The 27,795-nt window shown below is 34.8% G+C and overlaps 1 protein-coding gene across 7 annotated transcripts in view; it reads right to left on the bottom strand.

Annotated features, from left to right (window-relative positions):
• The window catches only part of JAK2 (Janus kinase 2), a 115,542-nt gene that overhangs the window by 17,498 nt on the left and 70,249 nt on the right, over nucleotides 1–27,795 (bottom strand). For 6 of the 7 annotated variants that reach the window (XM_015064485.3, XM_027041152.2, XM_027041150.2 and 3 more), the window contains 13 exons: nucleotides 26,314–26,635; nucleotides 25,465–25,584; nucleotides 22,789–22,946; nucleotides 20,946–21,057; nucleotides 17,814–18,000; nucleotides 17,043–17,170; nucleotides 14,491–14,625; nucleotides 13,083–13,170; nucleotides 9,828–9,955; nucleotides 8,941–9,079; nucleotides 7,085–7,236; nucleotides 6,783–6,933; nucleotides 5,813–5,946 (listed from right to left, as the gene is read on the bottom strand). In XM_015064485.3, coding sequence (XP_014919971.1) covers nucleotides 5,813–5,946; nucleotides 6,783–6,933; nucleotides 7,085–7,236; nucleotides 8,941–9,079; nucleotides 9,828–9,955; nucleotides 13,083–13,170; nucleotides 14,491–14,625; nucleotides 17,043–17,170; nucleotides 17,814–18,000; nucleotides 20,946–21,057; nucleotides 22,789–22,946; nucleotides 25,465–25,584; nucleotides 26,314–26,635 — 1,954 coding nt within the window. Of the gene's footprint in view, nucleotides 1–5,812; nucleotides 5,947–6,782; nucleotides 6,934–7,084; nucleotides 7,237–8,940; nucleotides 9,080–9,827; nucleotides 9,956–13,082; nucleotides 13,171–14,490; nucleotides 14,626–17,042; nucleotides 17,171–17,813; nucleotides 18,001–20,945; nucleotides 21,058–22,788; nucleotides 22,947–25,464; nucleotides 25,585–26,313; nucleotides 26,636–27,795 lie in introns of those variants that run through there. The other variant, XM_053205340.1, reaches the window with a different exon arrangement.

The raw sequence follows: 27,795 nt of genomic DNA, 5'->3' as shown, positions 1-27,795 counted from the left end.
AATATTAAAATATACCATTATTTCTGTTGGTTTAAAAAATATGGAAATAATCTTGAGTACAAATCCCTCCTCTGAATATTTTTACCATGCTGCTAATTGAAAAGAATAAAAGAATGCAGTACACCAAAAATTGTGCTTTTATAAAATGAAAAAGTGATATGCACTTTTGTAGAGATGGTGTTTTAGATTGCTTCAATAAGGCAATACAAATAGCTAGACCACTGAACAATCAATTCTTTCAAATAAGCAAAGATGAAATTAATATTATATTGTCAAATGCAGCTAGAAAATATCTACATTAAAAAACTACCACTAGGGGAGTCTGGGTGGCTCAGTCGGATAAGTGTCCAACTCTTGGTTTCTTCAGGTCACGATCTCAGGGTTCTGGTTCCTTGGCTTTGAGCCTGCCTGGGACTCCGTGCTGTCATTATGGAGCCTGCTTGGGATTCTCTCTCTCCTTACTCTCTGCTCCTCCCCCATTCACTTGCACACATGTGCTCGCTTTCTCTCTCTCTCCTTCTCTCTCAAAATAAACAAATAAATAAATAAACAAACTTTAAAACTGAAAAAAAAATGCTACCACTAAGGACCATACCATTTTCCTTTAACTTCCTACAAACTAAATTACTGAGAAATACATACGGTTGTAAATATATTTTGAAAATGTCACCCTTACAGTCTCCTCAATTTACATTATGTTTAAAATAATGTTAAATCCAAAGAACTGTGTAAAAAACTAAAAATGTTATAAAAAACAGGGAGGGGGACAAAAGAGAAGAGACTCATAAATATGGACAACAAACTGAGGGTTGCTAGAGGGGTTGTGGGAGGGGGGATGGGCTAAGTGGGTAAGGGGCATTAAGGAATCTACTCCTGAAATCATTGTGTCACTATATGCTAACTAATTTGGATGCAAATTTTAAAAAATAAAAAATTAAATTAAAAAAAAAACTAAAAATGTTAAAAATCAAAAGGAAAAAAACTCTTAGCTGCAATAATGGGGAATGTTGTAAATATATTACAGTATATTCACTTACAAAATTATGTTTCAAAAGAATATTAATAATGGGAAAATCCTGATATAACAAATGAAAAATAACGAGAATTATATATATATATATATATATATATATATATTTTTTTTTTTTTTTTTTTTTTTTTTTAAAGTTTATGTATTTGAGAGAGACAGCATGAGCAAGCAGGGATGGGGCAGAAAGAGGGAGAGAGACAGAGAATCCCAAACAGGCCCTGCACTGTCAGCATGGAGCCCAATACAGGGCTCAAACCCACACAGCAAGACATCATGACCTGGGCCAAGATCAAGAGTAGGATGCTCAGCTGACTGAGCCACCCAGACACCCTGAGAAAATTGTATATATAGAATGATCTCCCTTCTGAAGCAAAGTTTGTGTGTATGTGTACAGAGACTGAAGTGAAAGAAATGCATCTGTATTTTCCAATTACTCTGCAACAAATACATGTCACTTTCATAACCGGAAAAAAGTCACTCTAAGAAAGAAAATATACTTTATAATTCTATAGTCTGATCTTTCCTCCTTGCTCATCTAAATTAGCAATGTTTTAATGTATTCTTTCTTACATCTCTTTCTTTTTTTTTTTTAATTTTTTTTTTCAACGTTTATTTATTTTTGGGACAGAGAGAGACAGAGCATGAACGGGGGAGGGGCAGAGAGAGAGGGAGACACAGAATCGGAAACAGGCTCCAGGCTCATAGCCATCAGCCCAGAGCCTGACGCGGGGCTCGAACTCCCAGACCGCGAGATCGTGACCTGGCTGAAGTCGGACGCTTAACCAACTGCGCCACCCAGGCGCCTCGACTTACATCTCTTTCTTAAACACTAGCACATATCGCTAAAATACGTTCATTATATACATTATATCCATACACCAAGATCTAATAAACAACAAAGGACTGAAATTAAAAGCTAAATTGTGTGGAGAGACAATGAATGTATGAATGCTATATGCTTCCAGAAAAGAGGAAAATTAATGACAGCTGGAGACATCTTAGGAAAACCTTTATGGCATAGATAACAATAATATGGGACTCACTATGTAAGGAAACACTAAACACAGATATTTCTTTCCCTTTTATTTAGGAGTATGCTTAGGTTAAAAGTTTAAAGGTGTGTCTGTACATATTTTTACTTGTTTTAAGAAGAGAAAACTGGTGACGTGGGAGAGACTCACAAATGCCACAGACAGAATCTAGGGTAAGGTAAGTTCTGATTCTAAAAATCAAACTTTAAGATTTATTGTATCACTTTATTTATTTTTAATTCTTTAATGTTTATTTAGTTTTGAGAGAGGGAAAGAAAGAGAGAGTGCAAGTGGAAGAGGGGCAGAGAGAGAGGGAGACACAGAATCCAAAGCAGGCTTCAAGCTCTGAGCTGTAAGCACAGAGCCTGATGAGGGGCTCGAACCCATGAACCATGAGATCATGACCTGAGCCGAAGTTGGAGGATTAACCGACTGAGCCACCCAGGAGCTCCTATTATATCACTTTAAAAAGAGATTGTGTCCAATGGTTTTAGAAAGCATTAATTTATTCTTTAATATTATTAATTACTTGCTTTATTTTTTACAAATAATCACTAAAAGTTCTTCACTAATTTGCTGTTAAAATCTCTTTGTTTTTAAAGGAGCCAAAAGATAGTGAAGAGACACACTTTGCTGTCTGGAACATTCATTTTCCAAAAATGGTTGAAAGCTTAAGGGGAGGTGTGGCTGTTAGAATACTGCTCCATTACCTCCCAGTTTATACTTCCTAATTCATTTCTACCCCTAAATCAGTCTCAACCGCCAGCTATGAGAAAGAACATCAATATTTAATAAAGAATAAATAAATAAAGGAGAAATATACAGTTTGCATTATATAATAAGGTAAATGAGGAGGGAAACACTATCATGATTTTTTAAGGAAGTTCAAGTATCTATTACTTTTAGAAAATAATGCAAGAAATCAGAAATTTAAATAAAAGAGTATAGTCTGAATAGGCAGATAGTAAATTATAGGTAATTACTGAACTAATGTAGGCTTGTTATATTAACTTAAACTTTTTTTAAGTAACTCCCATCTATGAATATATGTAGATGCATCACATTTATAGGCCTGTTCTTTTACAAAAGTACATTTTAATAACATAATTTACATACATACTTAAATCTAGCTGAATTTGAATTAATGCAAATATTGAATGAATTAAGCTTAAATTAATGAGATTTTAGGGTAATTATGAATAATAAGGAATTGTATAAAAAAACAAAACATACCCCAATAATGTCAGATAATATTCCTGAAAATAATTTTATAATATTCTTGTATAGGTAAGTATACTACAATTCACTGCAGAACTGTTTGACTTAGAAATATTTATTGGGTAATTTTATTTTATTTTATTTTTTTAATGTTTATTTTTGAGAGAGAGAGAGAGAGATAGACAGACAGACAGACAGACACAGAGCACGAGTTGGGGAGGGGAAGAGAGAAAGGGAGACACAGAATCTGAAGCAGGCTCCAGGCCCTGGGCTGTCAGCACAGAGCCTGACATGGGGCTCGAATCCACAAACCACGAGATCATGACCTGAGCCGAAGTCGGCTGTTGAACTGACTGAGCCACCCAGGCACCACTTTTCTGGGTAATTTTAAACAAATTCCAATCAAGTACTGAATAACAACATAGTGTTGTATCCTATTTTTTAAAAATTCTTACAACTAATAACCAAAATTATGTAAGGGCCATATTAATAGAATTTTACATGAAAAAGCAATCTGTAATTAGAAAAGTATGTGATATCTCAAATAATATTTGAATAGTTCATCAATATACATGAGTTACAATGTTGACACTTGTACCAATTCACACCTTATGAAAATTTTAGAAGTGATCAGTATGAAATTTAATTTAAATAGTGAATGTACTTATCACACTGTTAGTTGCAATCCACCTCCTCCAGCTAAGCTATAAACTACCAAGACAATGGCTATATCCTATATCCATAGTGACCAGTCAGGCACCTGGAACTTAGTAAGAACTCAAATATTTGTATATTAAAGCCACATGAGGGGCACCTGGGTGGCTCAGTAGGTTGAGTGTCCGACTTCAGCGCAGGTCATAATCTCCCAGTTTGTGAGTTCAAGCCCCACGTCGGGCTCTGTGCTGACGGCTCAGAGCCTGGAGCCTGCTTCAGATTCTGTGTGTCCTCTCTCTGCCCCTCCCCTGCTCTCTCCCTCTCTCTCCCTCTCTCTCAAAAATAAAAATAAACATTAAAAAAAACCCCACATCATTTCAGGAAAAAAACTAACAACTAGAAGTAACTCAGACCCTCCCAATGATGTCTGGTTCCTAGATTACCCTTTAGATTTTCATGCACTGGCTTAAAAATTTCTGACTCCTAAAGTGAAGGAATCTACAGTGGATTTTGGAATTTGAAACATTGTTTTCCTAGAAAATGCCCTTATTATCATACAAATGTTCACATATTCATGTTCATATTGACACCTGGGAAAATACAGAAGTATTAAGAAGCTTATTAAAAATACCCACATCAACTGAAGATAATAAAATTTCACTACACATTGTTCCCTTTACTTCAAGTAAGTTGCATTTTATTTTCCAAAACTTTCTGTACAGTCTACCAAAAAACAATCTCTGGGAGATAAAATAATTCACATTAAAAGCTGGGATCCATGGATGAAAGAAATTAAGTGGCCTGTTCAGAACAACAGAGAAAAAATAATTTCAAGGTTTTCATGATTTTGTGACTAGTGACCATGTTACTAATCTATGACTAATACGTCTGGTCATGAAAATATTTGCATATAACTAACAATAAATCAAGATGTATTCAACCACAAACATGTAAGTAATAAATATGATAAGTGAGCTTAGAGGCAGATATTCTGAGCCTGTCAATAACCACGTGAGCGAGCCTGGAAGTAGATCTTGCCCTTGTCAAGCCTTCAGATGAGAATGCAAGGCCTGGGTGACAACTTGATTGCAGTCTTGGGAGAGACCGGGAGCTGGAACCACCCAGTCGCTCCCAAATTTCTAATTCCTAAACTAGGGTGAAAATAAATGTTTGTTCTTTTCCTCTGTTAGTTTTAGGGTAATCTGTTACATAGAAACAGATAACTAATACACCCCAAATACCCACATCTTCTATTTCCAATTTGTAAGCCACATGGTACAGAACTCTATACTAACAAGCTTAGGGGAAGAAAGAGAGCTTACCACTTTAATTGGACCTGTAAAGAACTAAGCTTTTCCTGGTCTTACTTAAAATATGTAGGCTATGTATGACTGTGTGACTTTTAGCAGATAGAAGACTGTCTTGCTAACGAACATGGTCCAGTCAGACAGATTATTTCTTCCTGATACGACTAGAAAAGGAGATAGGTAGAAAGGCTTACTTAGTTATTCCTTTCTCTACTGCATAACTGAAGTGCCTCTACCAAGAAAGAGTCCCACGGTCAAATCAATAGGGGAAATACTAATTATCATCCTCTTAAAGATGTTCAATGCACACTACATGTAAAGTTCTGAGAGGTTCTTCAGTAAAAAGAGCTATTTATTGAACACGGCATTTCTCCAACATCTGATGACTAAGCCTTTTTTCTACAGACACTTCCTAAAATTTTGCGCAAAGTGAAAATTAGAGAATCTTTAAAGCCTTTATTTTCTGAATAAAATGTTCTATGATTATACGTTAACCCTTTACACTTCATGTTAGCCAAAAGGCCGAGAAGCGATATATACGTTAGCTATGTAAAAAAACTCTGACACCTCACCTTGCCAAGCTGCTGTAGAAATTTCAAGTGTCTCTCTTCAAACTGTGTCGGGTCTCGGTCTTCAAAAGCTCCAGAAAACCCAAGGGTGCCTATCCTATTTGGCAACATGTCATTTTCTGTTAATAGCTCGTAATCTGGAGAGAGAAAGTACATGAGTACTGTGGGCTGGCAGATTACATCGTCTGGGTTAAAAGGTATGTATACAAGCTAACCAAAATAATCAATGATCTCGAAACACTAAATACAAATTAATACAGGACAACTCTAATAGTTTATATTAACAAAGTCTTTATTACCCATAACCTAACAGGCTTTCAAAAAAGACTTTTGCAAAGGAAAATTTACTTGCTAAAAACAGGCAGTTTTAGTAGTATTTTTAAGTAAGATTATATTATTTTGACTTCTGCGGTGTGAATGGTAAATAGTACTGGAACAGGAAATACCTATGGGTCAGATATATGTACATTTAGCTACATATTTTAAAGGCGGAGCGGGCAAATAAAAACAAACCTACTTCATGTTTAAAAAAACCACTCAACTATAAAATATAGCTAAAAAAAAGAAAAATTGCTTTTAAAAAGTCAAATAAGCCAAATAAACTTATACAATATACTATTCATTAATTGGTAAGGTAAAACCGGGTTATTGAAGGGGCCTCTGTTAAAAATGGAGAGACTGCTGAATCAAGACAACTAGAATAGGTACGAAGTAGGAAAAGTCATATGAACATAAGAGACTAAGACAGTCTAAAAGGCATCAATGTTCACTATATTGTACACTTGAAACTAATATAACACTGTATGTTAACTAACTGGAATTAAAATTAAGACCAAAAAAAAAAAAAAGATATCGAGGAACTTCTTGTAAGGGATTACAAGAAGATCTTTACAAATTAGTAAAGATTTGTTAAAAACTATGAAGATAGAAAGGGGACCTGGAAAAGCAGTAAGACTATTCCATCAATACATACCTGGAGTAAACAAACTATTAAGATCTCGTATGATGGCTCTGAAAGAAGGTCTAAAATCTGGTTCATAATCCATACAATTATTAATAAGATTTGCTAATTCTGTCCACTTTGGTGCAGGAAGCTGGTGCCTATCTTCATAAAACTGGAGCTTCTATAATGAAAGAACCAGATGAGAAATTGTATAATGTGATAATCAAGCTTTTTTTTTTTTAAACATAAGATAGGCTAAAAAGTATCAAATCATAGGAAAGAAAATCAAGGGTCACAGAGTAAGTCCAACTTCACAGTGGATATAAACTCACTCTTTGAGAATCCAAAGCACTCAGAGGCTTGTCTCCTCCACTGCAGATTTCCCACAAAGTGGTACCAAAACTCCATTTGTCTGTTGCCAAGTTTAGATTTTTAGGATTTTCAATGCATTCAGGTGGTACCCATGGTATTCTCTCCTGAAGAACTTTGAAATGATAGCAATGAAGCATGGTTAAATAGTTCCCACAAGTAAATAATTCTTTAGTATGCAAATAATTTCAAACTGATTTGGATAATCTGGTCTTTTTTGCGGGGCTGTGAGTTGTGTGCACCACACAAGCAAATGTACACATTTACGAGCCACAAGGGACCTTTGAGGGCATCTAATTCATTATCTCAGCTTTAACAATGACAACACTGAGACCCATAAAAACTGAATAATTTGCCTAAAGTCACAAAATTTGTTAGCAGCATGGAGAGAATTAGACTTAGACAACAAACTGTGTATCAACTAAACTTCCTTTCATTGAGCCATAGTGTTTCAACTCGTGTCCAACTCTCTATACCCTTCCTAGGAGTTGTGCATTCAATAAAATTTTTTTCCCATAACACTTGTCCTAAATTGCCTTTTGATTTTTGTATTTCTTTACAATACGTAAATAGTAAAGGTAATGTTAACATCATTCTGAGCTAATGATTCAGGAGCAGTGGCAATTCCAACTTGTACACGAAAATACAAGGACCAACAGACAGATGAATTACTTAATTATCCCAAGATATTCTGAATACGGAATTGATACAGGTAGTCTCTGCTAAGATCATAGAATTTCACAAGTAAAAGTGCTATGGTCTTTTTTGACCTCATCAGAAAACCGTCATCCAAGGAAGGAGACAGCACTTTTAAATCCACCTTCTGGTAATCTGGTATGGATAAACAGAAAAGTAAATAAAATGATATAGAAGAATGAAGGATAATCTGTTGCATCTTTTAGTATATTTTGGTAAAGCAATATGAATATTTTTGCTAATGAAGAGATTAAAGAGTACAGGTTCCTTTCTCTTTCACCGTACGAAGAAATTTTCTCCTTAATTTCCATTCCAAAGAATAAAATTTCCCTTAATATAGGTTCTAAGATCCTATAACATTTTCCGCCTCATTGTCTGTCTTTACTGTCAGAGAAGCTATCAAGTTTCAATACTGTTGGCTCAAATAGGATACATCAAGGCACAAATGTTGATCAATTTACAGTCTACATCTAGTACATTCAATTAGAGACACTAGCTAAGATAATGAAATACAGTTACAACATTATTTGTACCAAGAAAACTCCTTTCAACTATGTGACTGAAATTTTTACTTTGTTAACTAGAAAGCTAACAAACACAAAAGATTTTTTTTCAAGTTTTAAAAAGTCAGAATTAGCTGAATAATTAAACTAAATAAGATCTCAAAGTAGGTAATAGGTCTTCTCAAAATTTCATTTAGTGACTGAAGGAAAGAAAAATTTATATAATTTATTTGTGTCTCAAAGAATATATTAGAAAATTTCACATTAAAAAATTGATAAAATCTGAACTTCCATACAAGCAGGGATTAAAACTGTTTAAAAAATCATTTTACAGTCCATGATAACATGCATATAAGAAAGGAAAAATGGAGACTAGGATGTAACTATAACTTAATTTGGATTGCCAAAAATGGTAGTTGAATTTTATTATTAATCAAGAACATGTTAATAAAAGAGTTTGAGAAAAAAATTAACAACATGCTTTTTGTACCACTGTCCAATAGAGACGCGCAATCACTATGTCATTCACCTGAATCTAATGTAACATTGTGTGTCAGCTATACTCAAATAAAAAAAATCAAAAAGAAAAAAAAGTTAAATGATTTTCCTGTCGAACTTACTGTCCTTTGGCAAAACTGTAATACTAATGCCAGGATCACTAAGTTTGATGAAAGGAGGATTTCCTGTCTTTCTGTCTTCTTCTCTGATAAGCAGAATATTTTTGGCACACACATTCCCATGAATAAGGGCTTTTTCTTCCTGTCAAAGTTAAATGCACATTCAAATATCAATCCACAAATATTTGAACACTTAGTATACCCAAAGTTCCAAAATGGATTTAAACGAAAAAAATAGGGCAGTATTAACTAATAAACACTAATTTGGAACCATGCTTTGACATAAAAGAAAGTTTTACGGCAGCACGGTGCTTTTTGTTTTACTTTTCAAATGACACACCAATCTGCACCCATGATGAAACAAAGATCTTAAAAGTACTCAGTTCCACTTCATTTTCCAAAGCTGCGATTTTAAACAGTAATGAGTACTGTTCCTGTTCAGCGGCAGGACACGGGTGCACTCTGAGGGGTCCGATCACCGGCTGGCCCCCCTGGTATTCTGGTCCTCTGGCAATGCTGCTTTCTCACCACACATAAGGGCCGGTTGTCCGCAGGTACTATAACAAGGGATTTTCTGCAGGGATTTTCTGCTATCCGTAGCCGGCAGAACGTGTTTCTGCGTAATTTTTTATTAAATTCTCTAAACCCAACTGACACAAACTACAGATTGTCTACCAGCAATTTTAAGAGATAGGATGACAAATCTCTTTCAGAAATGATTTTACATAAATAAATATATGCCTAAAATAACCTCTTTCACCAACTAACAGATTCTTTTAAATGACTCAACGTTCATTCACAGATTTCTTTCTTGTTCCTGGGTCAAGATCCTTTCTACATTGCTTTGGAAGACAGAATGTTTTTGATAAAAAATTACACTTAGTACTTACTAGAAAATGCATGGCCCATGCCAACTGTTTAGCCACTTCAAGTTTCCATAATATACTTATAGAATTTTTATTCTTTTTCAGGTATGTATCTAATGATCCAAATTTTACAAACTCCTGAACCAGAATATCTGCATTAAAATATACAAACAATAAGGCTCAAGTACAAATACAATAAAAATACGTGTAATTTTAAACTTTTATAAAATATATTTATAATATATGAGTATTATAGGTAAAGAGATTAAATTATGCAAAATCTACTAATTTAAAGAAAACTTAACAACAACATACCATTGTATTTTTGGGTTTTAGTTTATTCACAAAAGCAAGATATAGGAATCTAAACAATTACGTATATATATAATAATATATAATATATATGTTATATACTTTTCTTAATAATGTTAATATACATATATAACTACTCCAGCATACCTCCATGTATTAGTACTGAATTATGGCTGCTTTTTTTAAACAAATGAAAGTTTCTCAGAGCTAACTTATCTTGCATGATACTACCGTAGCATCCCCCGTTTTTTTTTAAGTTTATTTATTCTGAGACAGAGATAGTGCCAGTGTGAGAGGGGGTGAGAGAGAGAGAGAGAAAGAGAGAGAGAGAGAGAGAGAGAGAGAGAGAGAGAGAGAGGGAGAGAACACTCCAAGTAGGCTCCATGCTGCCAGTCCAGAGCCTCACATGGGGCTGAACTTAAACCGTGAGATCATAACCTGAGTCAGGTTATGATCTTGACCAAGAATCAGACGCTTAACCTACTGAGCCACCAAAGTGCCCCAGTGTCCCCAGCTTATCCGTGGTTTTGTTTTCCACAGCTGCAGCACCCATGGTCAACAGGTTCAGAAGCAGATGATCCTCCTTCCGACTTTCTGTCAGAAGGCAGTAGCCTAATGCTATGTCACAATGCCTACGTCACTCACCTCATTCCATCTCATCACATACATATTTTATCATCTCACATCATCACAAGAAGAAGGGTTAGTATAAAATATGATATTTTGAGAGAGAAATCACATTCACATAAACCTTTATTATAGTATATTGTTATTACTGTTCTGTTATTATTATTATCTCTTACTGTGCCTAATTTATAAATTAAACTTTATTATATGCATACACGTATACGAAAAAAACATAGTGTATATAGGGTTGGCTACTGTCCTCAGTTTCAGGCATCCACTGGGGGTCTTGGAACAATATCCTGCAGATAAGAAGGGACTACTGTATTTAGACATCAAAACTTCCTGAAATTCTTCTTCTACACATAAAAACTTATAGCAATGTCTATTCTATCACAGGCATTAAGGAGAATGTGAGTTTGAACTCCATTCTTCCTTTTAATTTATGCTGCAAAAAAGCAAAAATTTGTTTTGCATGGCTTTATCTTTAAAAGTATATTTTTAAAATAGTATTAAGATATATTTTGCCAGAAAAACAAGGGTTTGCTTCTAAAAAACTCCTGACTTCCTTTAAGACATATAAAAATTTCCAGCCCTGTCAGTATTGACCAAGTTCCCCAAATCCAAGACTATTTCTACATTAAGATATGTTATCTAATAATTAAACTGGGTTTAGGATTTATTTACAGTCATCTAGTACTAATTTGTAATATAATAAGCTCAGGTTCTCAATTTCAAATATAAATTTATTGAGATTATTTTATTGTTTCTTAAGCATAAACAGTAAGTTCTATAAATGAGAAAAAAAGGACTTCATCTTTTTAATCATAAAAAAGGAAAATTAAGATAAAATAAAAACCAAAAAAATTCAAGCAAAAAATTTCAACATGGCATCGTGACACATATCTTTAAAGAAATTCTGACAGACTTTCACACTGTAATCCATGTTAGCTCATGGCCTAGTGAGCAATTCGGGGCCTATGCTACATACAGGCCTATGCTTCACATTATTTGTTTTAAAATGCGTACTGTAGGTCTTACCTCAAATTATGATTCTGCCTGATCTAATATTACAATTACTTAGTTCTCACTTGGTATACATCAGTTTTGGACCTTGCTGGGTAACTAAGACAAATTTAATGACTGTTTTGCTACCCATAGTTAATTTAGAAAACACAATCCATGTACTGATAATTAAGAACTGACCACAGGTAAATTTATGTCACAGCAAGTGTCAAAAAGAGAAGGAAATGAAAAAAAAGAATAAATATCTAAGAGTTACAATGAACAAAGCTTAATGAAACTATTTTATGCGGCACTAAAAACCTACTATGTTTCACAGATACCAACTGACTGTCGTAAGTTCCATTGTTTTATGTGTCGTAAAAGAAAAAAATTGCCAATTAAATAATGACTTATCATTGATTATATCACACATCCCAATTTCAGGTATTTTTAAATGTGAAAAAAGTGTTTCACAGGATCAGTGAAATATACAAGCAAGCATAAGAACTGGAATTACATGCTCTGAAACACTGTTTTCCGACTTTTTAAAGAAATGTATTCTTTCATCCCCCTTAATGAAAAATTATGACAAACATCAATAAAAAAAGAGAGAAATTCAGAACCACTCTAGTCAGGGATAAGTGAGCAGTAGTCTCATTATTGCACTTAGGTTTACTCTCACTTCATCAACCCCCTGAGGTACCTAAATACCTCCACAGAACAGACTTGAAAATCACTGTCTTTGAAAAGACAATCGATTTTCAAAAATATGAAGACATGTTATATAAGCATGGATGCATATTTACTCCACATTACTAATAGAAAATAGAGAATTATGTAATTTTCTGAATGTAAACTTGGTTTTTATGAACAGTCTAAATTTAGCCATAGAATATATCAAATATCAACATCCAATCATTTCAGTCAGTTCCACTACAAATTCAACCTATAGTTTATGTTTTTTACATAATTCCAAATAAATTTGTGCTAAAATGGCCAGCTATTCCAATGACATATTGAACCAGCCACAATCTGTATTGGTATGGTTAACAGAAAAGATTATAAGACATGTTTACTCGAAGATTGCTGTTTGGACATTTTGACATAAGGCATATTAACTGTTTTCTGCATTTTAATTTCATTCATTCATTTCCTTTTTTAGAAGACATTGGTGAACAGTTCTACGATGTTTTTGGTTTCAACAATATTTAATTCCTTTCAACATGGTTTATACTGATACTTAATTATGATCCTGAAATTGAATTTTCTATATACACAACACTAGATGCTCTGAGAAAGGCATGATATGAACATAAGGAAGCCCGTAGTTTTACTTACTTTCCTCTCCACAGACACATACTCCATAATTTAAAACCAAGTGCTTGTGAGAAAGCTGGCTCATCATGCTTGCTGCTTCAAAGAAAGACTAAGGAAAAGAAAAAAAACATACAAAAAATACAAAAGAATTATTGTTTGTGTCTAAAAATGTTCATAGGTCAGAGAGATACTGTCTGTCATAAGAGAAATGCACTTTTTCCTTATTCTCAGGACACAGACAAGGCTAATGCGCTGTGGTTCCCTTAGATGGACTTGACACTTCTATCAACCTCAATGCTAGAGTTCGTTCAGAGAAAGCCCCTGAGAAAGCCTGGAATAAGAAAATATCAGTGAGAGAGAGCAATAGTGGTACAGGGCAATATGAATGATACAAGATCAGCAGCCTTAGACCCACAGCACCTGGAGGAGAGAACAGAGGCAGACGCCAGAGACACTAAGTAAATGGACAAGAGCTTCAAATAACTTCTCAAAGAATCAAGACTGATCACTGTGCAGATAAAAGATCATGACAACTATGTCAGGCATGTTATTAATATCACTCTAACTCAACTAACCTCTGACTAGACCTTCTGGATACAGTTGTGAAGGATCACAACCACCAACACTGTGGTGTCCTGGGTTAGAAAAACTTTCACTTGTATGCTTCACGTCACCTTCCGCTAACATCATTTAAGACATGTTACTCACCACAAATGTTTATTATGTCATGTCTGGTGATGCTTTGCTATGTAAAGGACCCTGACAACTGACAAGCAGGTTTCTGCTGGCTAGCATCTCCAGATCATGCCCAGAGGCATCCGCATTTCACCTGAAGCATTCTTTAGGACAGTGCCTTTCAAAAATTTTTTTAAAAATAGATTAAACCATGGAAGAAATCTGTAGAAACCCATAAAGCTCTGGAGAACCAAGTTTGAAAGCCACTGGCTTAATATATGCAGAAATGTAGTAATACCCATAATACAATGTTATGAGTAATTAGTTTAGAAATAAGTTATTATTTAAAAAATCCTATAATTCTCTACACCCCCACCCCCAGAAAGCATCCTCAGAAAGGTCCTTGATATGTATACTTTTAAAAATTACAGTTTTGGGGCGCCTGGGTGGCGCAGTCGGTTAAGCGTCCGACTTCAGCCAGGTCACAATCTCGCGGTCCGAGCCCCGCGTCAGGCTCTGGGCTGATGGCTCAGAGTCTGGAGCCTGTTTCTGATTCTGTGTCTCCCTCTCTCTCTGACCCTCCCCCGTTTATGCTCTGTCTCTCTCTGTCCCAAAAATAAATAAACGTTGAAAAAAAAATATTAAAAAAAAAATTACAGTTTTGAAAAGCTGCATGCATGAATGTGCTGTGTCCATATGATTGCATATGTTTAAATGTCATAAACTACATGAGCTATACAAAGAATATACACACCTCTGAATAGTTTCTGTGTGCTTTATCCAGAACTTTTAAAAGAACTTCTGTTTCATGCAGTTGACCATAGTCTCCTACTTCTCTTCTTACACCTTTAAAAATTTTTGTAAAAGTGCCTTGCCCAAGGCTTTCATTCTTTAAAAGAAAAAAAGGAAAAATACGAATCAGCAAAGATGAAGAAAGATATAGGAATTAGGAAATATGTTTAATGACAGAGGGTTTTTAAAAATCCATAAGCAAACATTAACTGTACTTTGTAATAAAAGACAGAACATAGGGATTAATGAATAAAGTGCATTTTGGTTCCACCATGTTCTTAAACCCCCTGAATTAGCTATAACTATCACTTTTTCATAGTGTCAGTGTTTACCTACATTTATTTGCATACGAATATTTTTGTTTGCCTTTCATAATAGTGAAAGGAAGTACAGTCTGGTCTGTGGAGGCAGAGAGAGTGTGGAACTCCTAGTTGTATGACCTTTTGCGGCTATTTGATCTCTGTGCTGCAGGTATCCTGGTTTCCTTATCTCAGGAATGCAGATAATCAATTTTGCATATTCTTGTTATGAGCAATAAATTAATAAATACATGAAAGCACTTAGTACAGTCCATACCACATGGACTTGATAAGCGTTAGTGATTACTGCTATCACTAGTGTTTCTTGCTTATCCTTACAAAACAGTTGTTGAAAGACTGCACCCTGAAGTTGGGCTGTCGGTGTTCAAACTGAAGCTCTACTGTTACTGGTTTTGTAATGTTAGGTCATGTAGCAACTCTCTGCTTGCTGTTATTTACAGGAAGATTCAAGTCTTTATAATTCTGTATAATTCCATCTATTGTATCCTTACGGAACTCAGACATCAGTTATTCTTCCTCATTCCACTCTCTGTGTCCCTTAATCTCTTTCATAATTTCCATTTCCTTCTCCCTATCTGCTGCACCTGAAAATTTTTCAGATTTTGCAATTCACTAATTCTCCCTTCAACAATGGATAATCTGCTCCTTATTTTGTTTTAACGTCAATGAGCATATTTTTCACTTCTATATTTTCCTTTCTCCAAATTGTTCTGGTCTTTTTGATAATGTCTTGGTTTTTTCCCCATGTTTTCAACTCCATTTGTGTCTTTAAACATACATATATATTTTATAAACTCAATCTGAAAAGTCTGTTATATGAAGTTCTTAAGAGGTCTAATGTAGATGTTTGTTGGTCTGCTGACTCTTGCCTAATTCTGAATTATTTCCTTGAATGTTTTACAATTTTTGATTACAAGCTCATGTTTATTTTCTTTGTGGGGATTGTGGGTGGCCTAGGGTAAGAGTATGTTCTTCCAAAAAGATTTTGTATTTGCTTCTTCCAAGCATCACAGGGTAACACTTTTATTTTAATGTATTGGCTTAGAGTTTCTCAGACTATGCAGATGGTATAAAGAAATCGAAACTGGAAAGCTTATAGTTACAAATTCTCAGGAGAGACTTTTTTCTCTAAGAACCCAACAAAAGCAGACAACACTCCTTTTCTTCTCCTTTTCCTAGTGCATGAATTTTTCATAATCCATGTTGTTTTACTGGGGATGTATTTATTTGAGGGTCCTGGTTTTATTCTGAGATGGTCTCAATTTTAACTCCTGGTCTTGTGGTGGCCTTGTAAGGCTTGGCCCTTCTTCATGTTGCTTGTGATCTTAATTCCCTTGTTTAATGAAACAAATCCCAACCCCCCAACATCATCCTGCAGCCCAAACATCAGCTCTTATGCACACTTGGTTTTCAGTTTCTTCTTTATTTTTAACTCCATGCATTTCCCTTACTTTCTTGAGAACTTAAGAATTAAGACATAGGTCTTTTGTAGAAGAAGATTTTTATGTTTTAATTTAAGATTTAAAAAGAAATATTTTTAATTTTTTTAAGTTCATTTATTTTTAGAGAGAGAGAGCATAGCAGGGGAGGGGCAGAGAGAGAGAGAGAGAGAGGAAGAGAGAGAAACTCAAGCCAGCTCTGTGCTGTCAGTGCAGAGCCTGATGTGGGGCTCAATCTCATGTACCCATGAGATCACAACCTGAGCCAAAATCAAGAATTGGACACTTGCAGTGCCTGGTGGCTCAGTCAGTTGGGTATCCAACTTTGGCTCAGGTCATGGTCTCACAGTTCATGGGTTCAAGCTCCGTGTGGGCTCTGTGCTGATGGCTCGAAGCCTAGAGCCTGCTTCAGATTCTGTGTCTCCATCTCTCAACTGCCCCTCTCTTGCTTGCACTCTGTCTCTCTGTCTCTGTCTGTCTGTCTCTCTCTCAAAAAATGAATGGGCATGAAAGAATGGGAGGGGAGTGGACACTTAAATAACTGATGCCCAGATGCCCCTTGCTCATTTCTAACTCAAGTTTGGTATCACATTTTCACAAGAAATAAAAATACTTAAACTGAGATAAAATTTTGATAATATAGGTTATAATAGGATAGTTCCAAATGTCACATGAATATAATGTGGGATAGGAAATCAAGAAAACAGTTGTTTTACAAGGACAAAAAGGACAATAATTAGTATCTAATGACTTACAAATATCAAATCTTCATTTCTGATTTTGTGAAACACCATTTGGTTCACATTATTATGCCTCTGTAATGTTGGTGATGTTGGTACATCAGAAACGCCATTGGTTCTAAAGACTAGAAGATTTGATTTATCTGTTTAAAAAAAAAATGAAAAAAATATATATAACCAAACACACTGAGGATATAAACTGCTCCAAAGGAGTAAAATAAAATGTGTTCTATACATAAGAAACACTTACAACTTGTTCATTTCTCCAACAAAGAGAAATTTATTTTAGGAATTTATTCATTGGGCTTTGATGCATTTTAACCAGTTATTTCAAACATTCAAAACTGTAATGATTTCCTTAATTAACATAATTTTTCAGGAATTTTAATAACAATTTTTAATAAACCTCTTATTCCAGGGGATTTATAATCTTACTATCGTTACTTTAAAAGTATAGAAATTAAAATTCTAAAAGAGTATGAAAGTTTTTACTTAGAACAACATACAAGATTTGGCAGAGGAGTCTTTCAGTAAGTGATTTTATACCAAGTGATTGTCATTTCTTAAATGTCATTTCAGCATTATGGAACTTCAACTGACATATAGACTTAAATCAAACTGAATAATCCTATCTGAGGATCCTTATACAAGAGAACAAGACAAAATTAATTTGTGTTTGGAGCTGCTTCTCTCATATTTCTTTTGTAATCGATACACTGAAGATGCCTTTTACCATATACACAATCCATGACCAGTATTTTAATACTAACTAGAAAATTATTTTACCTTTCAACTTTGGGGGGCAGCATTTAGTAAACTGGAAAATTATACTGTCTGAGCGAACAGTTTCCATCTGGTAGCAATTCAAAAGATCTTTAAGATTACTGAAGTTCTTCTTGGTCCCACTGAGGTTGTATTCTCCATTCTCATTTTTTGTAATCAAACAATGCTTATATTCGATGACATTATCTCGCTAAATAAGTTTAATTATAAAGACAGAGGGAAAAATCACAATGGTCGCCACAGTAATTATTGTGACAAAAATGTTATCACAGAAACAACCAACAGAACATTTAGACATATGAAGTGTGAATCCTAACACAGTGCTGGTATAGGGTTAGAGACGTGCCTGGTTCCTCAAAAAGGTATCTGATGATAATACAAACCTTACATAATGGCTCAACAGTTGATTTTCTTAAAAAGCAAGTGAGAAAGCAATGATAATTATAATACCATCCTTAAAAACTTCCCATCATTTACAAGACAAAATCTAAAAGTAACTTATAAATAAGGACTTCCAAGAGCAGGCTTCAGCCTCTACCTCCAACCTCACCTTCTACCGGAGCCAACATATAACCTGTTCTAGCTGTATTAAGCGACTTTAAAAATTTCAAGCAAATGCCATGCTGTTCTCTACGTATGAATATACATCCTCTCCTTCTGAGCAATGGACTTTTAGACACTTCTTTTTTATTTAATTTTTATTCTTGAGACAATGTGAGAGACAGAGTGCAAGCCGCGGACGGGCAGACAGAGGGAGACACAGAATCTGAAGCGGGCTCCGGGCTCTGACCTGTCAGCCCAGAGTAGGACGCGAGGCTCGAACTCATGAACCGTGAGATCATGACCTGAGCTGAAGTCAGACGCTTAACTGACTGAGCCACTCAGGCGCCCCTAGACATTTCTTAACACTAGGGTCAAGTATCATCTTTTCTGTGAGGTACTCCCTAACAACCCTGACCCCATTTCATACGCAAAGATGATTACCCATTCACTGTACCACTACTGTATTTGCATAATTAACTCTCCTGGAGATTTTAATATTTTCAATTTTTCAGTGTTTGTTTTATGTGCTATACTATGAACTTCTTTATTCACCTATTTTTGGAGCTACTTATTAGCATATTCAACCTCCTTAAAACCACTTATGAAATGAAACTGACAAAATACCCCAAATCTTTCCTACTCCAAAAGCTCTTCCTTAATTGCAACCCTTTTTGTTATTGTCTATGTTTGTCTATACTGACTAATTACAATGCTCAGTTTAGTACTTCTTTGGTATATCTTCCTATTTTTGTTTTCCCAAAAGATACATTTCTTAAAGCAGGGTTATGCCATACAGTCTCTAGTATACAGCCCTCATATTAGGTTGAGCAAATAAAGTAAACATAAAAAAAATACATTTTGAATTGATGGTTAAATATGTTGGACTGCTATATATTACAGTAAAAAGATACAATGAAATTAGGATAGATTATTAGTAATATTAAATGCTAAACTTATCAAGTAACCCACCTTATATACTTATGGACAATTAATCTACTCTATATGCTAAATATAAAGTGACTGAGTTTTATAAAAATTAAAATAACTGAATAACCAAAACATTACTTTGTATACTTTTGTAAGTAAGAAAATTTTGGAAGCTGCTATAAAGTTTCTCAAGATTTACACTATGAGGGGCGCCTGAGTGGCTCAGTCAGTTAAGCATCCGACTTGCACTCAGGTCATGATCTCACAGCTTGAGACTCTGAGCCCCGCATTGGGCTCTAGGCTATGGCTCAAAGCCTGGAGCCTGCTTCAGATTCTGTGTCTCTCTCTCTCTCTCTCTCTCTCTCTCTGTTCGCCCCCCACCCCACCACGCTCACACTCTGTCTCTTAAAAATGAATAAACATTAAAAAAAAATTTTTTTTTTAAAGGGAGGGTTAATGGGGGAGTGGGAGGGAGGGGAAAGTGGGTGATGGGCATGAGGAAGGCACCTGTTGGGATGAGCACTGCGTGTTGTATGAAAACCAATTTGACAATAAATTTCATATTTAAAAAAAATTTTTTAAATTAAAAAACAAAAAAAAGGGAAAAAGAAAAAAAAGATTTATACCATGAAACTGCCTTAGAAGTAAGAGTATCTTTTTAGATATTTGGGGTAGTAAACAATGTTAGATGAGATTCAAAATTACCTATATTAACAGTGTGGTTTCATTGTAGTTTTATCCTTAAAATATATACATGGTAGATCATTATTCTTAATACTGGAAAACCACTAGTTAAACAAATTATGTTTATTTGTTATTGACCTATTTCATTCTAATTCTATAACCAATTACCATAAAAGGAAAATTTGTTTCTAATTCATTTGGTTCTGTGTTTTGGTAAAGATCTCCATTTTTGCAAAAAGAGACTTGAAGAGACTTGGTCAAATTCGACACACTAGTAACATCCAAATGTCAAAACATAAAATAAATTTCAGGGACAACTGGGTGGCTCAGGTCATGATTCATGGTTCGCGGGTTTGAGCCCCCCCGTCAAGCTCTGTGCTCACAGCTCAGAGCCTGGAGCCTGCTTTGGATTCTGTGTCTCCCTCTCTCTCTGCCCCTCTCTCACTTGTGCTCTCTCTCAAAAATAAATAAATAAACGTTTAAAAAAATGAAATAAATACCAAATGAAAAGGCATTATAAATAATTTTATATAAATCCTAGGAATTATATCTTATTTTTTTAAGTTTATTCATTTATTTTGAGAGAGTGAGAGCATGAGTTGGGGGAGATCAGAGAGAGAGAGAGAATCCCAAGCAGTCTCCTCACTGCCAGCACAGAGCCTGACACAGGGCCCATCTCATCAACCGTGAGATCATGACCTGAGGCCAAAATCAAGAAATGGACGCTTAACCGACTGAGCCACCCAGGCGCCCCTACATCTTATTTATTGATACAGAATCTCTGAGCTTAACTAAGCATTATTATTCTAGTTATCATATCCAGAGCTGTCATTCTGAGTATTAAAAAAAAGAAAAAATGGTAGATAAACATGAGGGGGAAATTATACAGGCTAAATAAAGATGTTACCTTTGCCAGAGGAGGGGAGTGGGATGGGAAATGAAATTTTAAAAAAAAGTTACCATTTATTGTGAAATACTAACCTCGACAGCAAAAGTCAGAAAATATTTATTAAAGTCCTTAGGACTGCATCGAAGTACATAGAGTCCAGTCTGATTACCTGCTTTCTTCAGTTTACTGATGGCAAAATCCATTCTAAAGGTAAAGAAGTAATTTGAATATTATAGCAAGTCCCATGACACTAAGACCAAAACGTAATCTAAGAGATCAAACGTCAAATCTAAAAGTCTCAGACTTTTTATAAGTCTCCTCTATTTTATATGCTTATCAACTACCTTGTAAGGAAACGTATTACAGTACTTTTTGCGATAAGTTCAAATCAATTTTTAACTATTTCAAAGCTATTTTGCGATAAGTTCAAATCAATTCAAGGGTTTTAAACACAAATAAAAGGTATAGTAAGATACAGAAAATCACTAAGAACATTTTGTTCATTTGAATTTTCTGTCTTATAATTAAAAATTTAGTTTTTTTAAAAACCATGTTCACTCCCAGAAAACTTCATTTAACTATGCAAACAACATATCATAAAACACTTATGTCTTTGCTACCATCGCAATTACTAGTATAAAAATTTATATGCCTTATTTTAGTATTTAATACCAAAGTATAATAGAAGACCTATGGCAAGTGACAAAGATTACTGATTTTCAAATTTTACTATATGTTTTATTGAAGCTGGACATCTTGAAAGAAAAGTCAAAAGGTAATCTATATGAAAGCAGGAAAAATCTGTTTCATTCATCACTGTATTTCTCATACACAAACCAGTGGCCCATATTAGGCACCCAGCAAATGTTCTATAAATAAATGAAAGAATGCTTGAATGGATGGATGAAGAATGAATGAATGAATGGTAGGAGTTTTTAAATACTAAATACATAAGTTATAGAATGTTCAAGTAGTGCAACTTTTTCATAACAACCATACTTACTATTAAACAGATTAGAGGTATAGACAGAAACAAGTCTTAAACATCAGTCCGGATACGTTTTTCTCAAATATTTAATTAAGGGTAGGTTAAGGTCAAGACACGTATGTTCACACTTCCAGTCTATTTCTTCCTTACAAGTCTTTCAAGCCTGGTACCAATCCGAAAGTACATACAGGCTGAGCGATAACTAAAACTTGGGCTAAACAGATGCTGTGCGGGACACTTGGCTTTATCCAGTACTACAGTCAGGGTCTGTCCCTGTGTGGATCCATATGGAGCTAGCAGCCACAGGGCACTGTTTAAGTACAAAGTTATTAAAACTACATTCAGTTTCAAAACCCACTCCCTCAGCTGCACTAGCCACATCGTGAATGCTAACTGGCCACAAGTAGCCAGCGACTACTGTATTGAACAGCACAGAAACAGAGCGCTGTCACTTTCATCCCCGCACAAAGCATTGCACGCCACTCACTCATCTTCAAAACAGGGACATCACAACACATCTTGTGAACACAAGTTTTCAGTAAGAGGAGCTGGATTATCAAAAAACAATGATTACTAAATTTTGCACTGTGGTTCCTCTGCAGTATTTCAAAATTAATGAAATATAAATTGGATGATTTTTTTAAAAAAAATTAACACTCAAGAGTTACTTAAACACACCTAGGCAGCTAAACACCAGGCTGTACAATTTAAGTCTTATAGGCTTCGATACAGAAAGCAAGTGACGTCCTAAAATATTCTAATTATTATACAATCCAATTGCAAGTCAACTTTTGTTAAGGAAAAGAAAAAACTACTTCTGTGAAATTAAGGTTAGTATTTTGTTCCTAAACTCCTAAACCTACGCATATCACTTCGTTGTATAAAATTCTTTGTCAGTATCTAATTGACTTTTTAAAAAAATTACTTTTAAAGTCTGTATTACTCACAAAATCGGGCCATGACAGTTGCTTTGTATATTTTCAAGCACCATCGGAGGAGCTACTTCTTTACAGAGGTAATGATGTGCATCCGCGGTTAATCTGTAATAGCCATCAATTAATGACACAAAGGATAAAGCTTCTCTTAATGAGCTTAGTTCAATTTCCTAAGCAGAGAAAAGAAAAGGAAATAATAAGTATCATTTAAAAGGTCAACTGCATGTTACCTATTGAAAATTCTCTCCACTCCATGTCATTAGACGAATTCTCTTAAATTAATTTTCTTATAAATTGCTCAAATGTCTTTTATGCCTCCCAATTACCCAATATGAATTATAAATTCTTATGTATGATATTTTACACTCCTCAAATATGGGCTTATCACATCTTTCTAGTTCACTTTTATCCATAATTTTGCTGTATTTCCCAATACCCCAATAATTTTGCTGTATTTCCCAATACCCCAATACCCCAATACAAATATGCCAGTCATCTCAATTAGAAATCTATCTGGTCTGATATAAAAGTTGGTATTAATTAGAAATAATAAGTATTTATTTTTACATACCAAGTATACACTACTAAGGTTAAAACATTCATGCTGTAAACTCAAATGTATATAGTATAAAATAAAATCATATATAGCTATGCCATGATTGTATCATACATACGTAAGTGAGCATATAATCAGCCTAAAATGCAACATCTCTTACAATGGAAAAACCCTTATTTAATAGAAGCAACTTGTCCTAAAATCAGGAATAAGAAATAGGAATAGAAAGCCCAATACTTAATACTGTGTTGTACTGTATTTAGTTAACATAATTAGGCCATAGAAAGAAATGTAAGACTAGAAGTATCTCTATTTGGAGATTATATGATTGTGTACTTGGGAAACCCAGAAGAAGACAACTATTAAACTACTACATCACAAAGATAATTCACTGGGAGATAGGATATACAAGTCAACAGCTTTCACACATATAAAAAGTAGTCAGATTGTGTAATGAGAAAATAGGCCCCTTTATAATAGCAACCCAAACATAAAATAGTACCTAAGATTAAACTTAACCAAAAAATGTACAAAATCAATTAAAAGCAGAAAAGAAAATTAGTCAAAGGTTATAAAAAGACAATCTGCAGAAGAAGACATACAAACAGCTGGTTTACAAACACATAAGACCTTGCTCAATCTCAGGTTCTAATTGAGCAAATTAAATATAGCACAGGACAGCGATTTTTATCCATCAGTTTGGTAAAATATTTAAAACCTGATAACATTCAAGGAATCTCCAATGAACATGAGGGTACCAATCTCTCTTCAGGGTAGTGACTTTGTTTCCTTTGGATACACACCCTGAAGTGGAACTCCTAGAACAGGATGCTAAATTTTGTGTGAAGTGTATTTCACCACACTTTTAAAGATAAAAAGAAAGACGGGGCACCTGGGTGGCTTAGTAGATCAAGTGACTGACAGCTGATTTTGGCTCAGGTCACGATCTCACGGTTCGTGAGTCTGAGACCCACGTCAGGCTCCACACGAGCAGTGCAGAGCCTGCTTGGGAGTCTCTCTCTCCTTCTTCCTCTCTCAAAATAAACTTTAAAGACAAAACAAAACAAAAATTTAAAAAAAGGGTCTCCTGGGTGGCTCAGGCAAGCGTCTGACTTTGGCTCAGGTCACGATCTCACGGTTCATGGGTTCAGGCCCCACGTCGGGCTCCGTGTGGATGGTGCGGACCCTGGAGCCTGCTTCCGATTCTGTGTCTCCCTCTCTCTCTGCCTTCCCCTGCTCACTTTCTCTCTCTCTCAAAAACATTAATAAACATTAAAAAAGTAATAACAAAAATAAAGCCAACAGGTCCAAATACCATCCCATAAAGTACATTATGTTACTACAGGATGTTCATATTAGCATCAATGAACTCTTCTAGAAATACTTATTCTTTTATAAATACCACATTTACAGAATGAAGGCATCCCCTGACAGAACCAGGTAAGCAATTTAAGAGCAGAGTATAAGGGAATTTAGTTGCTCCCTTTCAGTTAAAATAAGCAGGCTTTCTAACGACGCTTATCATGCTGAGCACTGTGTGATGTACAGGATTATCAAATCATTATGTTGGACATCTGAAGCTAATATAACATTATGTGTCAACTATACTACAGTAAAAAAAAAATTTTTTTAATAAAAAACAAAATAAGTGGGTTTTCTGAAGCTGACCAAATAAAGAGAAAGGATCATCTTTTAGAACCAATCACGTGTTACAGCTTAGGTAGGGCTAACCTGGGACTGGTTTACGTTTTGTTATGTGAATCCCAGAAAGCACTGTTTTAATGAGGCAGCATGACTGGCATTATGCACATCCCTACTGATAAAAGGAATGTCGTCAGGACTGAGCATTACAACAGCCCACAGCAGGGGAGTGGAGGAACCACTAACTTACCAATCATAAAAATGAGCGAGAAGCACATTAATGCTCAAGACATTCTGGGAAGACTGTGTTGGTAGCGATACAAAAGCTAGCTGTACCCAAAAACTTGCTAAACTGATGTTTACATTTAGAGTTATATTTAAAACTATCATCAGAATTCCTACAAGAAAATAACTCTGGTTTCAGGACTCTAAAACACTTATTTCTGACAACTGTTAAACGTAATCATTATGCAACTATACAGCAAACTCACCAGATTTTTACCATCTTGCTTATGGATAGTTACAATTCTACTTTCATTTGAGCCCTCTTGGTTTCCTTGTTTAATAGTCACATCAATGATATCAGGAAAGTCACAATATAACTGTAAATCCTATAATTAAGAGCATTTGAAATTAAAAACAGGTAGAACTAAGGGAGCCATTTCAAAATAAGACTATGAAGGACATAACATTCATTCCAAATTCTTTAAAATAAAAAAGTATTGACAGCAACAGATCAGCATTAAATGGGATTCCCTCCCTTGACACTCTAACCCTAAGACTTACTGTGTCTTGTTTACCAAGAACTATGCTACAGTACCCTTCAATCCAATCAACATGGATAGGAACTATTGTCAGAAAGTTGAAGTTTAACCAAGAAAGAATGAATGTACTCTAATAATAATCCAAGAACATAGATATGAATAAACTTAAAACTTGTAGTGTCAGACTTAAACAAATAACAAGTAGACATCATCTTAAAATCAATTAAAATTAAACTTTTCCAATTACACTTTATGATCGTGCTTATTATCAATAACAGTAAAATTTTAAAAAGAGGCAAAACTACCTTAAAAATCACTTTTAGAATTCAAGCCCTTTTGGAAACTGTAAGACCACCATTACTAATATTTGTCATAAAAAATAAATAAAAAACCATTTAAGAACAATAAGAAAAGAACTATAGACATGACCTTGATGGTTTCACAGTATTAAAACTTCCACTTTTATCAATGAGAGAAGAGAATCACAAGTTCATGTTTCAAATGAGAAAAATTACTTTGTTTCTATTGCCATTCACTTAAATTAACAAAGAAGGAGAACATATCATTAAGGATTACCTGTTCTGTCAGTGTCTCACTTTCTTTATGTTTCCCTCTTGACCACTGAATTCCACCGTTTCCAGTTATTACAATGGTTGCAAAAATCTCCTCACCTGAAGGACCTCTTCCAGGTTCTTTTACTTCAAATTGCTCTGTGTAGAAGGCAGACTGAAGTGTTTCCAGATTTATAAGATACTTAAGTTTCAAGTTTCTGGCAGTGGCTTTGCAATGGCTGAACTGCTCAATAAATCTGCGAAATCTATACCTTATTCTCTTCCTTGTCAAAATATGATAGTCTTGGATCTTTGCTCGAACACATTTTGGTAAGAATGTCTTGTAGCTATGGATAAAGAACACACAGAGAAAGACAAAACAAACTGGAACACAAATCTAAAATGAAATTGAAAGAGAAATTAGCACCTTTCTCCACGACAGGTAAATGCAGCAGTGCAGGAAGTAGTCAAGTGGAGAAAGGGGACAGGGCTGGCACTGATATAATATAAATCCTGAAGGTTTTGTCTGAAGACGTGAAAATATACAAAAATGTTACCACAAATGTTTAGAACAGGATATGTTAATTTTCTTCCCTAATGAAATGAAGACTTAGTCTAGTTAATAATGGAGTCTCTAAAGATTTGTTTTCTCTGATCATCTTACATATCATTTTTTGGGCACTGTGTTGCAAATATTTCCTATGATGCCATACACCAAAATGTATCTGAATTCTGGAAACTGTTACATTTTGTTGGAAGCCACTGTTGTTCCTTATGCAAACATATTTCTTTGGTATACATTATTTTCTAGGTCATTTTCAATAACTCCTAATAATTCCTTTGCAATCAAAACGATTCCACTTAGAAATGACTCTTTAGTAATTCTGCCTCTATGTAAAACACCCTAAAGAAGAGAGATAACTTCCCTCCTGCTCAAATATCTGACAAATGAAGAAAATTTTATTTCTGAAGGTACAACTACATTAAATTTCCATGCCTTCCCATGTGCTAATCCTTCTTCCCATCACCTGTCTCCTATCTGGTTGGCTCTTACTTATTCCAAAAGTCCCAGCTCAAGCATCATCCAATCCAGGTAACCTCTCTCAATGACTATATTAGATGGTCCTCCCTTTGTCAGACAGTATTCTGTGCACCATTCCATAGTATCACTTATCACTCTATCCTGTACTTCAGTATTTATAGCTAGTACTTGAGCTGACTCATGCTGAGAGCTTATTATTACAACAGAAGACTACTGAGCTCACTGCTAAAGAGCCATCATTAAAGTTTAAGTTATATAAGGCTATAAATAAATTATGTTAAAAATATAGGTAATACTCAAAATGTATCACTTCCGAATTATTTTACATTTAAAATTTTATTTTACATTTTACTACTAAGCTTTTGAGGTTGTTTACATCTCTCATACATGAGGGGTGAAAAAGACCGGCTATTGTTCGTCTCTTCCCAATTCTACATTCTGGCACGTCAGGTTGATACCCTGAAA

The sequence above is a fragment of the Acinonyx jubatus genome, chromosome D4 (assembly GCF_027475565.1).
Source record: "Acinonyx jubatus isolate Ajub_Pintada_27869175 chromosome D4, VMU_Ajub_asm_v1.0, whole genome shotgun sequence".
NCBI classification, from domain to species: Eukaryota; Metazoa; Chordata; class Mammalia; order Carnivora; family Felidae; genus Acinonyx; species Acinonyx jubatus.
This window is presented reverse-complemented; position numbering and strand designations above follow the sequence as displayed.